General features: G+C 45.5%; 1 protein-coding gene across 1 annotated transcript in view; it reads right to left on the minus strand.

The window, feature by feature from the left end:
- Sel1l3 (SEL1L family member 3) overlaps positions 1 to 20,038 on the minus strand; it is a 113,647-nt gene that overhangs the window by 79,438 nt on the left and 14,171 nt on the right. Inside the window, exons 3-6 of the mRNA XM_006976085.3 lie at positions 7,880 to 8,006; positions 5,793 to 5,914; positions 4,294 to 4,409; positions 1,219 to 1,277 (exon numbers count right to left, since the gene is read on the minus strand). Coding sequence (XP_006976147.2) covers positions 1,219 to 1,277; positions 4,294 to 4,409; positions 5,793 to 5,914; positions 7,880 to 8,006 — 424 coding nt within the window. The remainder of the gene's footprint in view (positions 1 to 1,218; positions 1,278 to 4,293; positions 4,410 to 5,792; positions 5,915 to 7,879; positions 8,007 to 20,038) is intronic.

Consider the following 20,038-nt stretch of genomic DNA (forward strand, 5'->3'; position numbering starts at 1 on the left):
TCAACTTACTCTTGACCTTTTCGCAGCTAAGCCTTGATACATCCTCAGCCTTTCTGAAAATCCCTAATCCTTTAATCTGGCCACAAAAAAACAAGAACCGTTCTAAGCTCCCAGAGCCTACTAGAAACCAGTTGGATTTACATGTAAACAGGAATGGCCGAAGAGAAGAGTGTGTCTTCTATTTCCACCCTCAACCCCTCTGCTCTGGTTTCTTCAGCAGCCTGTTTCTGAGGGAATCTGGGGATGCAGCTATAATGGGGTTTCCCAGATACCTAATGAAGGCTGTCTGTGGTTGACAATATAAAACCCACTGCTATACGTGGAATATAGGAGCAAATTCAGAAACAACAAAACACAAGGCAAGGACCCCAGTTCTCAGCTTCTGCAAGTCATGTGGAGATGGTTGCAGGGGGTGGAAAGCTGTGCCCATATCAATAGCTGCACACATTGCAAGTCTAGATTATGAACATAAATATGAAGACTGTCTGCTTTTATGCGCTACACTATGCCAAAGTTTCCAGCCGTTCACAATGAGCAACATTAATACTTGGATTTATTTTCTTTAGAATCCTTCGTAAAAGATAATTTTCAAAGAAAATAAATTACAAAGTGCTACAAAGGAAGAATTGATGGTGAGATTTGGAAAAAAGATTGACTACTTTCCCTTGCTTAGTACCAAAATATATATTTCATATATATATATATATATATATATATATATATATATATATATATATGCAGGAAAAATAGATGCCTTGTAAAATTAAAAAGTACAAAGTCTAGCTTGGGCCCAGAGATGGTTCAGTGGGTTCATAACACATTGGTGCACTTACCACCAAGCCTGACCACTTGAGTTTGATCTTAGGGACCTACATGGTGGGAGGGGAGAACCAACTCCTGTAGATGATCCTTTGACTTCCACATGCACATGGTGGCCGACCTACACATGTCCAACATGGCTGACCTCCACATGTATGCCACAGTATCTGTACACAAGCAAGTACGCACACACACGTGCGGGGCGGGGGGGGGGCAGGTAATAGGGGGTAAAAACACAAACACAAGAACAAACTAAAAATAACAACAACAACAAAAAAGTCTGTCTTGGAAAAGCTGAAAGGGGTGTGTAGAACACCCTATGGTTGAGGGCTATAGCATGAAGACTACAGCATAAAGTAGCCCTAGAGCAGTCTGCTTATGAATGAAAATCACACTTACCTAATGGTCTGATTATGGTAGCTTTTCAAGTCCCATCCAGTGCTGGCAGTGACCACTATCTATATTGGGAGAGAGAGAGAAGCGTCAGGTAGGTATATGCACATCCCACGCTATAAATACATACTGTCCTTGGTATAAATTACTCATGGAATGTGCTTGTCAGTCTCCTGATTAATTTCTACAAAAATAAAATTAACAGTTTACTAGCCCTATGTATATTTTAAGACTTAATAAATTTAGCTTTCCCAAATGACTGGATGGTGGGTCTAAAAATATCTACAATGCAATTTCTGCCAGTGGGTTTTGGATGCTTCCAGACGTCAAGCCAGAGGTTGATTGGATGTGTCTGCGCTTCTAAACTCATAAAGAAGGCGAGGAAATGCATCTGGCAGTACAAGTTGGTTCTGAAGTTTTACTGATTTTATTGGAGCCATAGATAAGATGTGGGCTCTATGATCTTCATGGCTTGCTGGTCCCACCTCTCGTCCCCTAAGCAACAACAGTCATCACCCTCATTTCAGCGAGGACAATGGTCTTCTCATGATGTTATGTGTTGTCTCAAGTAGTTTCTTCTTAGACATAGGGATACTGTGTGAGTCCCTGGACTAATGGAGACACTTTTACTCTGACACTTCTATGAGAAGTGTTTAGCGAATGTGTCCTGACCTTTTTTAGAGTCCCAAAGACTTAGAGACCACCCTGTGCCTGCAGAAGACAAACTAAACAACTAGAAACCAGCCCTACCAGTCATGGGGGGCAGTGAGAAGAGAAAATGACTCAACCAGTTGTCTCTCTTAGCAACCACTTACCTTTAAGTGAGGGATTCACTTGGCCAAAGCAGTGAGCATAGCAATCCCACCAGAAGTCTAGATCATGAAGGGGTCTATGTCCATGAAGGGGTCCAGGTGAGGCAGAAAGAAAGGCAAGTCTGGAAGTATCTGAAACCCACTGGCAGAATAACACAAACACACACACACACACACACACACACACACACACACACACACACACACACACACACAGCCCTGCTTTTCTTTCCACCTTTCTGCCCTTCCTACGTCTCTGTGGCTTCATCCCACCACATACACATTACACCATGCAGCTCATTTCTCTACCTAAGGGACTATACTCTTTGGTTGATGAACATTATCTATGATTCTCTACCACCTTGCAAGCTGAAGTCCAAATCCAAGGTTCTGCACATTCTAGTCCCAAAGATGCAAATTTTCTTCCATTAGTTTTCTATATCCCTCAAGTTTGTATTTTGGAAATTTGATTCCTAAATGTAAGTGTTGACGGTATTTGGAGGTGAAAACTCTGGGATTCATATTCTAGGAAGCCATGAGGATAGGACCCTTTGATGGGATCAGCAGCTACCTAAGATGAGAGGGCCCAATAGGTGGTTCAACAGGTAAGGGTGAGGCCACGAAGTCTGATGACCCCAGTTTCATTCCACGTAGTGGAAAGGGAGTCTTGACTCCCATAAGTTATCCTCTCTGACTCCATATATGTCCTGTAGCATGTGAACACCAGCTCTCACATATAAAAATCATACCTACACACTAAAATAAATATATATATGTACGTAGATGTGTTTAAAAAATTAAGAAGAAGAGAAAGAGAGATCTGAGCCAGGATATTCTCTCTGGCTATCATTTAGCGATGCCCATGACATGTTGTAATGCAGCGAGATGACTCTCACTGGATGCCAGCAATAGCTTTCAAAACTATGAGGAATTAACTTCTTTGTCTCCAGGTAGTCGGTAGCAACAGACTAATACTAGTCAACTTGGCTTAGCTGTGAACTTCCCAATCATGTGCAGAAAACCCCCTCCGTTCTTCTCCTTTTAAAAATCTGCCCAAACATCAAAACCTTGTACACGAACGTTTTCCTGAGCATCCCAGCATGGAACGCTGTCTTCCTTCTAGAAATCAATATGAATCATTTGGCAATTAAGCTTGCTTTATGACTTCTCTTCACATGCTTAATGTTACTTCCATAAATAGTCTATAAGTAACTGGAGCCCAGTGCCTTGCATACAGCAGGTGCAGAATAAGATCTATGAATCTGCTCTGATGACTCGATGCCTGTCTTGGTGACATATCCTATGCCTCACATATGTGGGCATGGGTGACATGGACCCCAGCTATGTTACTGAACTTTTTTTTTTTTTTTTTAGGAAAAAAAATAACACATGAAAATTCCCGGCTGGTATCTCACTCAGCCCTCTCAGGAAGGCAGCAAGAACCAACCTGATTAATTTTTTTTTCTCTTTGGAAAACAGAATTGAGGGAACCTTAAGCACGAGGGAGGACCATGCATTATCTAAGGCACGAGACAAATAAAATGTCTCCTCCAGTTTTGTTCCAGGAAAATCACAAATCAATAGGAAAAGCTGATGGGAAAATAAAGTAACCGGAAAAAAGGCTTGCATGCCAGCCTTGCATCGATGGAGAAATGGAATCGTCTTCAATTACAACAACAGATTTCCCACAATCCATAAAAATCTCTGTTACGGGGGTTTTGAAATAGTTATGAGCAATGTTTTATGTACAGAATAGATAAAGACCCTCCATCCCACCACAACCATCACTTACACGCGTTGGTTATTATGAGTGTGTTTAGTGCCAAACGTAAGCAATTGTTTCAACTGCCAAAAGCAGTCAAATCATTTCTTAGCTGAACTAGCCAATAAATTCCCTAAAAAAAAGTTGTAGATCTAAGAAGGCCATGTAAACATGGCCAATGTGTTTTTGACACACTTATGTGCACGAAGCCTATCTCCCTAGGCGAGAAGGACTGAATAACTCAGATAATTGTGGCTACAGAGCTGGCTGTATTATTTACTCCTTCACCATAGAGTGGAGTAGAAGCACTTTAAAAGTTAATTAAATGGGATGAGACTCTTATGATTTAAACTTCCATCTATAAAGTTCAGTTTAGCAAGTGCGTAATTGTAACGAGCTTATCATTTGCCAAGTTCCCTCCCAGGTTTTGTAACTCTCTGGGTTCACAGCAATGTTTAGCTCAAAAGAGATGCTCCCATGACTCCAGGCAGAGTGATGCAGAGATACCTGGCCTCCACTGAAAGAGATATCAAGTCGGAGCCACTCCTTCAGAGGGAGGGTGAATTTGGTTTTTACAGCCAGGTCCTCTCCTTTGACAAGATGCATTTGAATGTGCAAACCGCCTACAAGGAAGAAGAAAGGTCACGACATTGGCAAGGAGCACCTTATGGTATGTGAAGAGGCGATGCTTTTTCAATAATTCTCCTAAAGAAGTTACAAGAATAAATCACATTCTCCCCCCCACCCCCGCTCCCTTTAAACAAAGCCAAGCCAAGCCAGGTGCAGTGTGTTGCACACCTGTAATCCTAGCACCAGAGGCTGAGGCAGGAGGATGGAGAGTGATGGTTCCAGTCCAGTCTGCCTTAAGTTCCCACCTTCCTACATAGGGGAGCTTTGAGGAAGAAAGAAAGAAAGAAAGAAAGAGAGAGAGAGAGAGAGAGAGAGAGAGAGAGAGAGAGAGAGAGAAGAAAGAAAGAAAGAAAGAAAGAAAGAAAGAAAGAAAGAAAGAGGGAGGGAGGGAGGGAGGGAGGGAGGGAGGGAGGGAGGGAGGGAGGAGAAAAAAGGGAGGGAAGGAGGAAGGGAGGGAGGAAAAAGGGAGGGAAGGGGGGAGGAAGGAAGGAAGGAAGGAAGGAAGGAAGGAAGGAAGGAAGGAAGGAAGGAAGGAAGGAAAGAAGGAAAAAGGGAAGGAGGGAAGGAAGGAGGAATAAAGGAAGGAAGGAAAGAAGGAAGGGAGAGAGGGAGGGGAAAAGTGGAGAGAAGGAGGGAGGAAGGAAGGAAAGAAAGAAAAGGGAGGGAGGGAAGGAAAGAAGGAAAAGGGAGGGAGGGAGGGAGGGAGGGAGGGAGGGAGGGAGGGAGAGAGGGAGGGAGGGAGGGAGGGAGGAAGGGCAAAGCAAAACCAACCAAACCAGCAACACCCCCAAATGCATTGTACATGCATTTCTTTGTAAATAAGATATTTATTTTGGGCCCCTAAGGGGGAGAAACAAGACTTGATTTGGAGCTCACGGTTAGTTCCCTATGGTCTTGTCTGCATAAACAACACCCAGTTTCTATTTTCAATTTCTGTTTCCAAATGAACAAAAAACAAAGACACCTTTGTCTAACAACCTGAACCCAAGGCTCATCTCGATCTCATCAATTTATTTCCCCAGCTTTACAAGTTGTCATAATTCCACAATCATTTCTGGTAAGATTACTTCTCCAAGTCTACCCAAAAAATAATCAACTTGGTTTTTTTGGGTTTTGTTTTTTTTGTTTTGTTTTGTTTTGTTTTGTAGAAGGAACATGCCTTTCTTTCTCCTTTCCCATTTTATTGGATTCCACATCTAAGTGGCATAATTACAATGCCCATATAATAACCACTGGCTGCTTGCAGAATAATGTACATTTTAACCTCATAGAGCCGCAGTGCTGACAGCGTCTTCCTTATCCCAGACAGATGTTTCTGCCAGGAGAAAGAGTATGAGAAAACTACAAGACCGTTTAGAGGCTCTGTTTATACTCACCCTCTTCCGTAAGGAACACAGAAGGTGTGCCGTACATCTCATTAGCATCAACAAAGTACAGAATTCCACAAAGACTGGCCTCGCAATAATGGAGTAAATAAAGCCACAGTGAAATGGTAACCCTAAAGGAGGGAGGCGGAAGAAAATCCTGCAGATTGATATCATCCAAGAACAGGTAATTACAGTTAACAATGACCAAGTAAATTGCTTTCTTTCTAACGAAGGGGTGGGTGCGCCTTGGTGTTCATCATGGGAGATCAGCTTGCAAAGCCCGAGATTTTGAGACAAAGGAGGTAGTTATAGTAACTGCAAAGACTGGAGTTAAGCTCCTTTGTACAAAACTCGCTGACATTCTACCTTGCACCAAAACTGTTCCGGGGCTCTCGGAGATGCTCACGTGCCAGCGATTTGAATTCTTGATTGAGGCTGATACAGCAAGACAGTGAATAAAAATATGGAGTTTTAATAAGAGGCGATGTGATAAGGAGCTATTTTAATATCTGTGATTAAAAGGTAAAAAAAAAAAAACCATAATTAGGGCTTTTTGAGCAATTTTGTTTCTTTCAAAGATAAAAGCCCCAAATGTAATGCTCTGCAAATGGCATCTCCACGTGACATGTGGACCCACAAATGCACCATCTCAACACTCGAATTACGGTGTTTCGGTAGCCCAGTTCCGGCCCACCGACATGGCACAACTCATCTAATTATTCCGTCCCTGCATGGGGCTATTTCAGGTGGGGGCAGGGGAGGACACTATGACAGAGTAGACGGCTCGGTTGGTCAAGTGTTTGCTTTACAAACACGAAGACCTGGGTAAGACACCCAGCAGCCCGGGGAAAAGGCCAGCAGCCACGCTGTCTTCTTTCAACCCCAGCCCTGGGGAGGCAGAGACAGGAGAAGCCCTGGGGCTCACTGGCCAGCCCACCCCAGTTGGCAAGTTCCAGGCCAGTGATAAACCTTGCCTCAAAAACAAGTCGGACAGCTCAACTTGAACAGCCGAAGGTTGACCTCTGGCCTCTGAATGCATACGCGCGTGCGCACACACACATGTCTGCCTGCACACATACAAAATACATACACACACGCATGCATAGAGAAGGGGAAGAATTGTTCATCTGTGATTTATGGAATGAGGCTAAAATAACAGGTCGCAAACTCAATTAGGACAGTTTGAGTCAAGATACATGATACACCCGTCACTCAGGAAATATTTGCTAAACACTTGTGGGAGGCTCCACACCGCGCTGGAGACAAGGAACAGGGCATCGACACGTGTATGACAGACACATGACTCAATGTCAAACAAATGCATCTCGCTCTCTTGATTTAGCCCAGTAGCTAATCTGAAGCCCGGGTTATGACAGCAGTGGCCCTCAGATCTCTCAGGGGGTACAGCTGAAGAACTCTATGAGAATATTCTGGGCTTTGTAAGCTGGCCTTGAAGTCAGTGTCACAATGTGCAAACAGATGGTGTCGCAGACTTCCCTCCTGACCCGCCCAGCTGAGCAAGCTCATGAAGATAAGTTATTACAAGGAAGCTTAGTGAGAACATACGCTCGGTGAGTGACTCAAGATCTTTTTACCGCCAGCAGCACAGGAAGAATTAAATCACTCGGCTAAGTCCATCTGATCGGAGGTGAGCTAGGAGCCATTTCCAGCATCTCCAGCCCAGCAGAAGGAAAAATAGATGTGGGCTCTGCTAAAATCAATGGAGGAGATCAAAGGCCCAGGGTGTTCTAACAGCTCCTCCAATCTTCTAGGACGGAATGGGCCAAGGCCACGACTACAATCTGTGTTGGCTTTGGATGGCTGCACTTGAAGCCTCGGAAGACCTGAGCCTCAACACCTTGCTGCCTGCTCATGCCATCTCTGGGACCAGCCCAAAAAGATGGAGGAAAATGGAAGGCTCCTGTGCAGAAATAATTTCCATGTACATTAAAGTTTCCTGGTTCTCCGATTCTCTTTGAGCATGTGTGCACAGCGCCTTGCCAGGCTGTGTCTTTGGAAGGAGTTTTCCCCGCTAGCTGCCAGGTGGTCAGACCCAAACAGACCCACCCCACTAGCTCACCACCTGCCCTCCTTACATGGGGTAGTCCACGCGCTGGCTTCGAGTGGCCTCCAGCTCTCGGTTCCGGAAGCTCAGGAGTTTCTTCACGATGCCAGTGTTTTCTCCGCTGGAGGCATACGGAAAACTGAGGAGAGCAACTGCATCTGTAACCAGCACAGAGTTCACCTTCAGTTCTCTCCAGAATAGCACCCCTTCCCAAGGCACACCCTTCTGGGCACCCCAGGCTCCCAGTTCCAGCCAGCCTGTTAAAGCAATAGCCTAAAAACGTGATCAAGCATTCACAGAACACAGAATCTAAGCCAGGAACCACCATGCTAACTAAGCATATCAGCAAGGTTGTCGTCATTGGTTGTCATTACAACTTCAAGTTTTTGTTACTAGTCCCATTCTGTGTTAAGTTCACAAAGTTCAGGAGTGATAAAGACATCTATCTATCTATCTATCTATCTATCTATCTATCTATCTATCTATCTATCTATCTATCTATTCATTCGCACATCTATCCATCCATCTATGTATCTATGCATGTATGTATGTATATATATATCCATCCATGTATGTATATATGTATTATGTATGTATGTATATATGTATTATGTATGTATGTATCTATCTATCATTATTTATCTATCTATGTATCTATCTATTCATCCATCCATGTATTTATCATCTATCTATCATTATCTATCTATGTATCTCTGTATCATCTATCTATCTATCTATCTATCTATCTATCTATCTATCTATCTATCTATCTATCTATCTATCTTCTCTGTGGCACTCAAGGGCCTTGTACAGGTAGACAAACACTCTGCCATAAGTTACATCTCCATCTGGCTTTTGTGTTCTTACCCACATTGCATACAGCCCTTTAATGCTGGGGAGAGCATTTTCAATTTGTGTTATAGTTATCATGATGTTAACGCTTTGACAGAACTCATGATGGTACAGTCAGTGTATAGCAGTATAAACATTACACATGTATTACCTTATTGAATCCGCATTATCATGACCAGGCTATAGGCGGGGAAACAGAGGCACAGTTTGTCAGCGTACTAACTAACATTTGGTGTATGCCAGGCAGCGTGACAAGCACAAGGGTAATATCACTCAACTTCACAGCAAATGACCAAGTCCTTGAGCACAGCACTTGACAGATGAAAACCTGAGCCTTACAGAGAGATGAATAAAAAGAGGTAGGGCTGGTTCAAGCAGTTTGGTTGTAGAATCGGTGCTTTTGAATTTACACTGCTTTTTGTATTATTCTGGTTTTGTAGTTCTGGGAATCAAACCCAGGCTCTTGCACATGCTACATGCACACCCAATCACTAATGTATATCAGCCCCATTTTGGTTTGGATTCCATTTCCACTCAACATATTACCTCTTGCTCGAAATACCTAATTGCATCCCTAAAAACAGAGATGGGTTCCACTTTCTTTCAGCAGCATGGGCTCTAGAGCATGGGCATATCCACAACAGATCTTCTGGGGGAACCGGGCTCTTGGGTTCTTTATCTAACATCTACTGTTTTAATGAAGGCTAAGTATACACTTCTATTTTCCATATTCCCTTGACCTAGGAATAACTATGCCTTTCTCCTTCTTAAAATAAATGCTCCAGGGTTTAAACATCCATAATTCAATGATGGAAACCCACTCTTCCCAGGACTCCTGGAGAGAAGAGCTGGTTTCTGTAAGAGTCATCAAATTCACAGTATTGGCACATATTACAGGTTCCTCAGCCTGGGAGGCCAGGAGCCTCAGCTCGCTTCCCAAAGAGATACAAACTTTAGTAAGTGTAGAAGTACCTTGAGTTTAATATGATCTGAAAATCCCAAAAGCAGTTTTTAGAATCGCCAGCCCTTGTATATGTATTTAATAGGATTAAGCAAGCCAGTTCCCCCAAAGCATCTAAATCATGACATGAATTGGAGCTCCATTTGGGCACAGAGGACTTGCTGGTCTGTTATGAGGGCGATGACGGGGACTGTAAATGGAAATACTGCAGAGGTCTTTAGACTCTGAAGATAGTTCATCAAAAAGATTGATTTTAGCTCACCCTTGGCTTGGCTTCTATGTGTGGAGGGAAGCAGAAGAGGCCAGACAGCCACATTTGTGCCAGGAAGCCTGAAGCACACAACAAAGCAACATCACACAGGAAAATGAAGCTTCGGGAAAGAGGTTTTGCTCACCCTGGGATCAAAGGGCCCTGCAGCCAGAGTCTATGGAGGGAGAGCTCTCAACCCAAACAGATAAAATAACTTTGCAAAGATACATAGTTTTGGTTCCCAACAAAGTCAAAAGCATGGGCATTTTCTTATCAACTATGTAGATTTAATAGTTGTGCTGTGTTTTTCCTTCTGCATCATCTTATGTGTCCTTTACAATCAAAATTAATTGGCAAGAATGACATTTCAGAATCCATCTAGGACAGGAGAGCATATAGGCTTGCAATCCATTAGCTGACAGTGGCTGTTGGGAATATCAGACAGATGTTCTTTGACTTATGATGGGACTGTGTCCTCAAAAATTTCAATGGCAAAAATTAAATATAAAAAATGCACTTAATATCCTAATCTACCAATCATTAGCACTTAGCCTAGTCTATCTTAAATGCACTTAGAGCATACATTAGCCTAGAATTGAACAAAATCATCTTACATAAAACCTATCATACAGGGTACTCTTGAGGAGAGAGGGATAAGAGATTGAGGTAGAAATATAGAGGTAGAAGGAGAGAGGAGAGAGAAACAGATAGATCCACAGGATAGCCTTGGGAGGGTCTTTTCCACTTGCCCCTTCTGTCTCTTCTAAAGGGCTTTTTATAGGAATGCCAAGGGGTGGAGCAAAAGACCTCCCCCTAGTACAGCCAAGTGCAAACCCTTCCAATCACCTGGTAACCACACACATGGTCAAGCAATCCTCTAAAGCAGTCCTGCTGGGTAAAGCAAGCTCAGATCTCACTAGGAAACCTTTGTGGGCCTCCACATAATAGTGTACTAAAAGTGGAAACCACGATGGTTGTGCAGATAGGATTCTCCACCATCAAAAGTTGAAAAATCCAGGGCTAGAAGGCTGATTCAGTGGTAAAGAGTCCTCTCTAGGCCACCAGGAGGACCTGGGGTCCCATAGAGTTGGCAATGTAACAAGCCAGCTATGGTCTTGTGCATGCCTTTAACCCCAGCATTGATTATCATCTGAGTTTGCTGGCCACCAGCCTAACCCAAAAATTCAAACTCTGGTTCAGGGAGAGATTCGGTCTCAAAGAAATAAGGCAGAAAGTAATTAAGCAGGACACCCAATGCCCTCCTTTGGCCTCCACATGCACACACAAGTGTGTACATTTGCACCCACATGTACACATACACCATACACACACAGAAGTTGAAAAATCCAAAGTCAATCCATCATAAAGGATCATTTGGAGTTGATTAGTGATGTCTATCACAAGAGTGGACTAGGGAGTGACAGTATCATTCACCATCAAAACATTTATAGGTAAGTTAGATACAAAGACATTTAAAGACTTATCCAGTTGTCTCTGGATGGTCCATCAAGTAGGGACGTTCCTGCCTTCATTTCCATTCTCAGAGCCTAGAACACTGCCCAGTGCTTGACAGGAGTCTCATAAATATTGATGAATAAATGAATGCATGTAACATGTAACTATAGACAAGTTAGAACTCAAACCTGTCTCTCTTCTTTTTCCAACATTTTCTACAATTTCCAGAACATGCACCATACTACCTAAGACAAATAATCCCTTCAAATCCTCCCTTCAAGTCTATTTCTTTGACTTGTGTATGATATGAGGCTGGAGAAGGAGGAAACAGCATTAACACATACACACAGACAGACAGACAGACAGACACACACACACACACACACACACACACACACACACACATTGTCATAAAGGTAATGCATGTTTGGAATTCTTCCTGAACTGCTTTTATTTTGTTTCTTTAAATTTTAGAGCAACAAGAGGCATTGGGAACAAACAGTGCAAATCTCTTCATTTGGAGACAAGAATAATGTCACTGTTCTGATGATAACTGTGTAACTAATAAGAGGCCCAGCTCTGACTCAAACTGGAGCTCCCCATAACACACCAGTGGGGTTTTTACTAACCAAACTATGTCTTATAAGCACTCTGGGAGAACAATGGCCGATGTACAACCACCAGAACATTTTGATATTGGCTAGTTAAGTAATGCTACCTTGACTTCTCAGGGCTCCACCCGCCTTCTCTGCCTCACCTTCAGGTTACAGCCTGGCTCAGCAGAGCTGTGGTGAGGGAAGGGGTCCACCAGCACACCACTCTACTCCATCACAAAGGCTAGTATCCCACCCATGATGTAGACTGGGGCCCCATCTCTTCCTGGTTATTGTAGTGTGTGTGTGTGTGTGTGTGTGTACATGAGAGTTCATGTGTATATGTTTGTGTGTGTATGTATGTGTGTATATGAGGTTCAATGTATATGTTTGTGTGTGTATGTGTGTGTGCACATGAGAATCCATGTATATATGTTTGTGTGTGTGTACATGAGAGTCCATGTGTATATGCTTGTGTGTGTATGTGTGTGTGCATATGAGAATCCATGTATATATGTTTGTGTGTGTGTGTGTGTGTGTGTGTGTACATGAGAGTCCATGTGTATATGTTTGTGTGTGTATATGGATGAAGAGTCAATGATCAAGTCTTCCTTTATTGCTTGCTCGCCACCTTACATTTTTGATACAGGGTCTCTCACTGACCTGAAGCTCACCAGTTCAACCAGACTGACGAGCCCAGAAAATCGAGGATCTTCTGGTCTCTACTTCCCTGGTGCTATGTTGCATGTGTGGCACCACAGTGTCCAGCATTTTACTTGGGTTCTGGGGATTCAATTTGGGTCCTCATGCCTTCTCGAAATCCTTCTTCCTGGTCCCTGTTGACTGTTTTAATCTCATTCTTGAGTGGGCCGGGGCTCAAGGAATCTTGTAGCCCACTGTCTAGTCCAGCCAGAGGACTGGGACCCTGACATGGAACCCTAACTCGGGGGAAGGTCCTGTCTCCATGCAGCAAGGCCCTTCTCAGGATGAACTTCAGACACAGCAGGAGGACACCACTGAGAAAGACCTCCAGTCTGCACAGGGAGGAATTAGACATCTCCCTGGAAGAAATCTCTATGGCTAAAGGTGGGCTAGCAGAACCTTGGGAGAAAGAAAGTACAGTTTTTCAATCCTGAGAAGAACTTTTCAAGCAGAGATCCCTTAAAAAAGCAGTAGATATTGGGTGCACTGTTGTCCTTAAAGCCAAGCCTGAAAATAAAATCAGTATGTTCTGGAAGGGATGATTTAAATCATAAATGCCCCAAAAGGTATCTGGGTAATGAAGTGGATTATTCCTTTGGATGTCTGTGGGATGTCCACTCTCAGGAATCTTGAGAATATAGGTTCCCGTCCTTAGAACTCATCCTCCACACATACTCACATCTACACAAAGATTTCTGTATGGATGTTCAGAGGGGCAACATTATTAAAAGCAAAGGAAAGAAAAGCCCTGCATGGAGGCTGGGGAGCCTCTGTGAGTAAACTGCTTGCTTCACAAGTGTGAGAACCTGAGTTTAAAAAAAAAAAAAAAAAAAAAAAAAGAGCTAGGTGTGGCATCACCCACTGTAATCCCAGTGCCAGGAGATGAAGACAGAGGACGCCAGCAGCTTGCTAGGCCAGCACATCTCACCAAATCAAAAGGCTCGTGAGAGCAATACACACCTACCACTGACCTCTGGCCTGTTGCAGGAATCTTAAAGGTTCTTATTAATAAAATCAAACCCGAGGCGAGTTATTGGGGTCCATGCTGGTAGATCAGAGAGACAGAACAAACCACAGCTATCTCACCTCGCCGGACCCTCAGCTGGTCCTGTTTCCTCAGACTGGAAGCTTCTGTGTCCTCATCCCGAATGAATCTCAGCTGTACTGTGTTGCTCCATAGCCTGAAAGCTTAACCAGGCCACATGCTTAACCAGCCAAATGCCTAACCAGCCAAATGCCTCTAGTTTCTGGTCCTCCTGCCTTATATATCTTTCTGTTTTCTACCACCACTCCCTGGGATTAAAGGCTGGCTTTCTGGGATTAAAGGCGTGTCACCATGCTTGGCTGTTTCCAATGTGGCCTTGAACTCACAGAGATCCAGAGGGATTTCTGTCTCTGGAATGCTAGGATTAAAGGCGTGTGCTATCACTGCCTAACTAGTGGCTTGTCTGTTCTCTGACCCCAGGTAAGTTTATTAAGGTACACAATATTTTGGGGAACACAATACCCCCACACTGGCCTCCACACGTGTACACGCAGCTACATGCATCCCCACACACGTGACCGCAAACACACACAAAACACCTGCGCACGCACACACTTGGCCTGCCTGCCCATCTGAGAAGACAGGTTAAACAAGCGATAGACTATCAGACAATGGACTGCTAAGGATCTGTCAAAGAGAATGGGGCCAGTAACACAGCCTGATGGAGAAAAAAAAAAATCTCTGCTGTGGCGCTAATGAGTGTAAGGCAGAGCTGCTCCTAGGCTATCATTTGCTTGGGGAGACAAGGAGCTAAACTTAATGCTTCTGCGTGCAGAGGATCATTCTGGAAGGAGAAGCAAGAGAGGCTTGCCCGAGTTTGCTTCTGGGAAAAGGACCAGAAGACTGGGGTGGGCGGAACTTCTTCCCGCTAAACCTTTTTTACACGATTTGAATTTTTTACCAGGTACATGTATTACCTTTGCAGCTAAGGAAGGCGAGAACAAAGCCTTGAACATTTCCATGCAGGCTGAGAGAAGAAGACAGCTGCATTCCTCTGGCCTCCCCACCCCGGGCCTCTGAGGCTGTTCAGCTCAGCCCAATCGCTTCAAAGAGACAGAGTCCAGTGGGTGAAGGAAACATGATTCACATCGATAAAAATTCAACTTTAAAAAAAGTCTTCCTTCTAATTTAGAACCTGGGTTAGGGCTGTATTAGCATATCTCAGAGAGGCGGCAGAGCCAAGGCGAAAGAATGGAGGCTTGGACTCCGGTTAAATAATCTCTCTGAGCCTCTGTTTTTCCTCCTTCATTAAGAAGAGGATGAGAATAATACTGTCTTTCCCATGAGACTGTTACAAGGATTAAATGAGACAAAGTGCCTGGAAAAAAGTGTTTTGTACATTATAAAGGGCAACGCAGATGCGAGGCACTAATTAGTGTTATTACTGGGGAACTCAGACTGCTGTGATTAACTGGGGACGGGGGGACTGAGTCTGTAGCGTTGTCTTTTTTTTTTTTAAAGTCCAAATATATAGCTTATAATTAGAAATGGATCATCACGTCATTGGCTGGAACAATCCCGCTGCATATAGAGCTTGTTTGGGAGTCTGCTTTATTTCTGTTCCCACAAAGACAAGTCAAGCCTGGCTCCAGCATCTGACTTAACTTTCAATGATTTTTGTTGTAATGGAATTTCATGGAAAGAAACCACGCTTTCAAGGGGTGGGATGGTTCAGCAGGCAAAGGTGCTCGCTGCCAAGCCTGGCGGCCTGAGTTTGAACCCTGGAATCCCCGTGGTGAAGGAGAGAACCAACTCCCTCTCAGGTTGTTCTCTGACCTCCACACACGCCTACACCGTGGCATGTGCATGCCCCCTCCCCACCCCAAATAAATAAATAAATAAATGTAATTTAAAATATCATCCTTCCGATCCACTGGGGCTACATGTGAGAATGATCTTTCACTGAAAGGAAAAGGAGACATCCACGATCTCGGAGAGTTTCTTATCGGAGACCAGAACTGTCTTGAAGGGAGACACCAGGGCAGAACGGTTCCTACGGTTAGTGTGGTACTTGAAAGTCTTCCCAGCATGGTCCTAACCTGAATAACCTCCCTCACACCTGAGACGCTGCCTCCAAGCTCAAGTAAGCTCTTCAAACACATACCAAGCATACTGCTAGTCTGCATCTTCATCTCATGGCAGACCCCGGCAGTCAGTTGACACACCAGAGCAGACTCTCAACCCCCACCCCCACCCCCACTTTAGGAGAGTGGCGGAAAGCCTGTCTGCCACCCTGCCCAAGGAGGGATGCAGTCACACAACCCTCTCCCCCATCCAGCGCTGTAGCTCCCGCTGTCCTTTCTGCCCCATGTCCTCCCCTCTGTTCCTCTGACTGTGAAAGCTGTGCTTTATCCATCAGGTCTCTGTCCAATGTCACCTCTGTGACAAACCCCAGTGATGCACCTAATAAACACACAGTAGCTTTGTCCAAGGTGAATGACGTGGAATAGATAAATAATAAATAAACAGGTCCATAAGCGCGGCCTGCTGTAGATGTAACCGCGTGGTTAAATAAGAAGTTTGGGAGGCCAACGATCCGGCCTCATGTACCAGCTCAAGAGTTAATAGCTGTGTGACCCGAGATGGGTCACTTACCTCCCCCTGTCCACTTCCTCATCAGCAAGTGTGAAGGCAGGGTGCTGGGAAGAGCCGCTCGATTCTTCCCACAGTGTCTGGCACATGACAAGGACTCAGACATGCAGAGTGGCTGTGACTGTGCCATAGCTGTGACTGTCTCCCACACAACCACCTTCAAGAGAAGGACTAGGTCTCCATCCGTGACTTTCCCGATTTGGGGAAGAAACTGGTCCATGGAGGCTCAGTCCGTCTTTGTCTCATTTAACTGAACACACTACACATCACAGGAGGGGTACTCCTGGAGGGCTTGGGAAGCCAGGGGTCAGAGAGGCGATTTCTGACTGGGGAAATAAAACATGCTCGCGAACATGCATATATTTGGGGTCGGGGCAATGTGAACTGGCTGCCCAAGTTGAGGGAGGCTTTCAGAGGGAGACGTAGGAGGGGGCAGGAAGTAAGGCTACATGCTGATGGCGCTGGTGGGACTGGCTGGGACAGTGTAGGTCAGTAGCTATTCTGGGTCAAAGGAACTCCATTAGGAAGATATAAATGTGGGAGTGGCAGACTCAACCTACTAACACAGAGCTGAGTACCTGTGTTTGCAAGAAAACAGTCTGCAGCCTTAGCCAGGGTGGCTCTCATAGGCCACCTGGGCAGCTACATCCTGTCTGCAGAGAGGGCCAAAGGAAGACTGAGGGCCAGCTCCACACCTCCTCAGCCTCCACAGGGGTTAGGGCATCAGGGTATTGTCACAGTGTGATCCTCACTGGAACGCAGCATGAGGAGCATGGTCTACGGGGACCCAGAAAATAAAGCTATTTGATTACAGTGTCCAGTGGATACTGTCTATGGAGAGATAGAGATAATGCCAGGCAAGGTCACTAGCTCAGACCCGGTGGCCAGGGAAGTGGGCATTTAAGCAGTGGTATGAAGGAGGTGAAGGAGCAAGCTGAACAGAGGATCTGGGAAATGAGCGTTTTAGGTGGCACCTGTCACTCCAGTGTCCCCCCCCCAAGTGAGACTGAACGTGGTCTGTTTAGGGAGAAGCAAGCAGGTTCATGTGGCTGGACAAAAGGCATGCCGGGAGATCAAGCCAGCAAATGTTACCCGACAGTGTGGCTTGGTCCCGAGCAGGGGAATGAGGGGGCTTCGTGGGGGGCAAGAGGGGACCAGCCTGCACTGCACAGGCTGCCCAGAGAGAGCCGGGGCAGGGGTGAAGCTGGAAAGCCACCACTAGACTGTGGCCAGAGTCCAGCAGGGTGGTGCCTTAGACCAGGGTGCCAGGAGTCCACGTGGCAAGGAGAGATTGAGCCCATGACATATACGGCGGCGGAAGCTGTGGCCAATAGCACTGGCAGACTCTCTCCTTCGGGTGTGACAGAGGCAAGTTCCAAGGGTGGGCCAGGCTAGACTGAACGCCAGCCCTCCAACCCACCCACCCCCACGTGGTTGACTCCTTCAGTGAGTTCAGGAATGAGTCAGACCCACAGGGGACTTAAGGGATAATGCCCATCCCTTCCCCCAAGGAAACAGACAACAGTAAGTGCTTGCTTGCCCAGCCACCTATGGCTCCACGGCGAACATAGCAGGGACAGGTATGTACAGGGCCACGTGGCCGGGCCTTGGCACAATGTATCTGAAGGCTGTTGACTTTTGATCTGGGCTGGGCTTGCTCAGCAGGGCCGGAAGAAAACCTACCAATTGTCCATCAAAAGTCCACCCAGTGGCCCAGCCAGGGCCCAGCAGACAGAAGCGTCTGGGAGTACTCAGTCCTACCCCAGAGCATAAACTAAGCTGGTGTAGCAGCTTCTCTGAATCTTCCATTCTCCTGGAAAACCCAGGCGCTGGGGAGTTTGAGTCTTTTCACACACAACAACAACAAAAAAAGATGAATCCAGCTAAGGGTGCCGAAGCTCAGCGGCAGGACCATATAGGCCATGAGATGCTTGACTCACAAAAAAACGTTTCCCAAGCCCTGAATCAACGGGGCTGCAGTTTAAAAAGAGGCCCAGATCTAACAGGTGCCCTGAAGCTCAGCTGGGGTCTCCTGATACTCTCTTGTGTTTTAGGGGGCAGTAAAGCAAGTAAGAAGAGCCCGGCTAAGAACAAGGTCTTCGCCCAGGCCTTGCCCTCCCGCCCCGCCCCGCCCCGCCCAGGCCCCGCCCATCTCCCCCGCTCAGTGTACCCCGGCCCCATCAGCCCACAGCCCCGTCCAGAACAAAGGTCAAAGCACGTCCACAGCCCGCTGCTCTCTCTCCACTCAGGTGACTTCTCTCTTAAGGAAAGAGGGAAAATGGTCTCATTTTGGTAAACAAATCACAGCTACAGGTGCAGAGCTGGTTTGAGAGTGCAAGGAACTCCCGCCTCCGTGTTCAGTGATTTTTTAACTCCTCAGAAAGGTTTTCCTCTGTGCTATGATTTGATTAGATTGGCTCTCACACCAAAAGTAATGTTCTGAAGACGGCGGGTAGAAAATTCCCACTGTGCCCTTCCTGGGCCTTGCAAACAGGGCAGGGAACAACGGAAGAAAAGGAAAGACGGCTCCCATTTTCAGGGCACCCCGAGAGCGAACCCGTTTATAAATGATTTCATTTCAAGGCGTCCCGCTTGCAATCTGGTCATTTTTCAATGAGAAATATATACATTTGCAAAACATGAAATGGAATCATTAAGCCCTGATGAAGTCAGAGGCAAAGCAAAACTGTGGCTGTGTGTGCCCTGTGTTCTCTTCCGCTTGACAAATTAGGAGTCCCTGTGGAAGGCACTGGCGTAGGGCTCTGCCCAGAGGACGGTGGCACACCCATTAGCCAGGGGCACACAGCTCCCGTATTCCAGATATCTAATTACCAAGCTCTTCTCTCTCTCTCTCTCTCTCTCTCTCTCTCTCTCTCTCTCTCTCTCTCTCTCTCTCTCTCTCTCTCTCACACACACACACACACACACACACACACACACACACACACACACACGCAAATACTATGAAACCTGAATTCAGTCTACAGTTAACAATGTTCAGCCACACTGGTTCCCTGGTTTTGATACTGTGCTGTGATTACAAAATGCAATACCATTAGGAGAAGCTGGGCCGTGGCACAAGGGACTTTCTCTACCATTTTTACAATTTCCTGTGACTCTACAATTAGAGTCAAATAAAGAGTTTTCAAGATGCCAACTGTTTAACGCATGTAGCAAGAAACGAGACCCTGTACAACCACACACACACACACACACACACACACACACACACACACACATTTTTATTCTATACAAAGCCAATTTGGAACCTTACCAAGAAACTACCCCAACCACTGTTTCCCCAGAAATCGTATCTCAAAGGTGAAAAAACGCATGAAAAAACACTAGAGGAAGAACATGGAATCATGGCCTTAAATCACCTTCTCCCATACCAGATCTGGAGAAGACCAGGTATCAGGAACGGACTGTAGAAAAGCCTGTTGTCACGGGCTGTGGAATTCCTGCACCTGCCAAGCCAGCCTGGGGGTTGGACCACAGTCAAAACAAGATCAAAGTCCTATCCACAGTCCCACTCGCTAGCCCTGAGATTGAAATTTGTGGGTGCAACAGAATCCATTTCAAATGCTGAGTCCACTCCACCTCCAATCCTAGGTAGATGAGATTATCATAGACCTCCAGTCCTGATGTGGAGGGGGGCTGAGGAATGACCCAGCCTCTGTATGGATTCTGTGTGGGCTGTTACACATGGCATTTAGGATAAAATGCAGAATTTAGACTCT

Source organism: Peromyscus maniculatus, chromosome 10 (genome assembly GCF_049852395.1).
Source record: "Peromyscus maniculatus bairdii isolate BWxNUB_F1_BW_parent chromosome 10, HU_Pman_BW_mat_3.1, whole genome shotgun sequence".
Taxonomy (NCBI): Eukaryota; Metazoa; Chordata; class Mammalia; order Rodentia; family Cricetidae; genus Peromyscus; species Peromyscus maniculatus.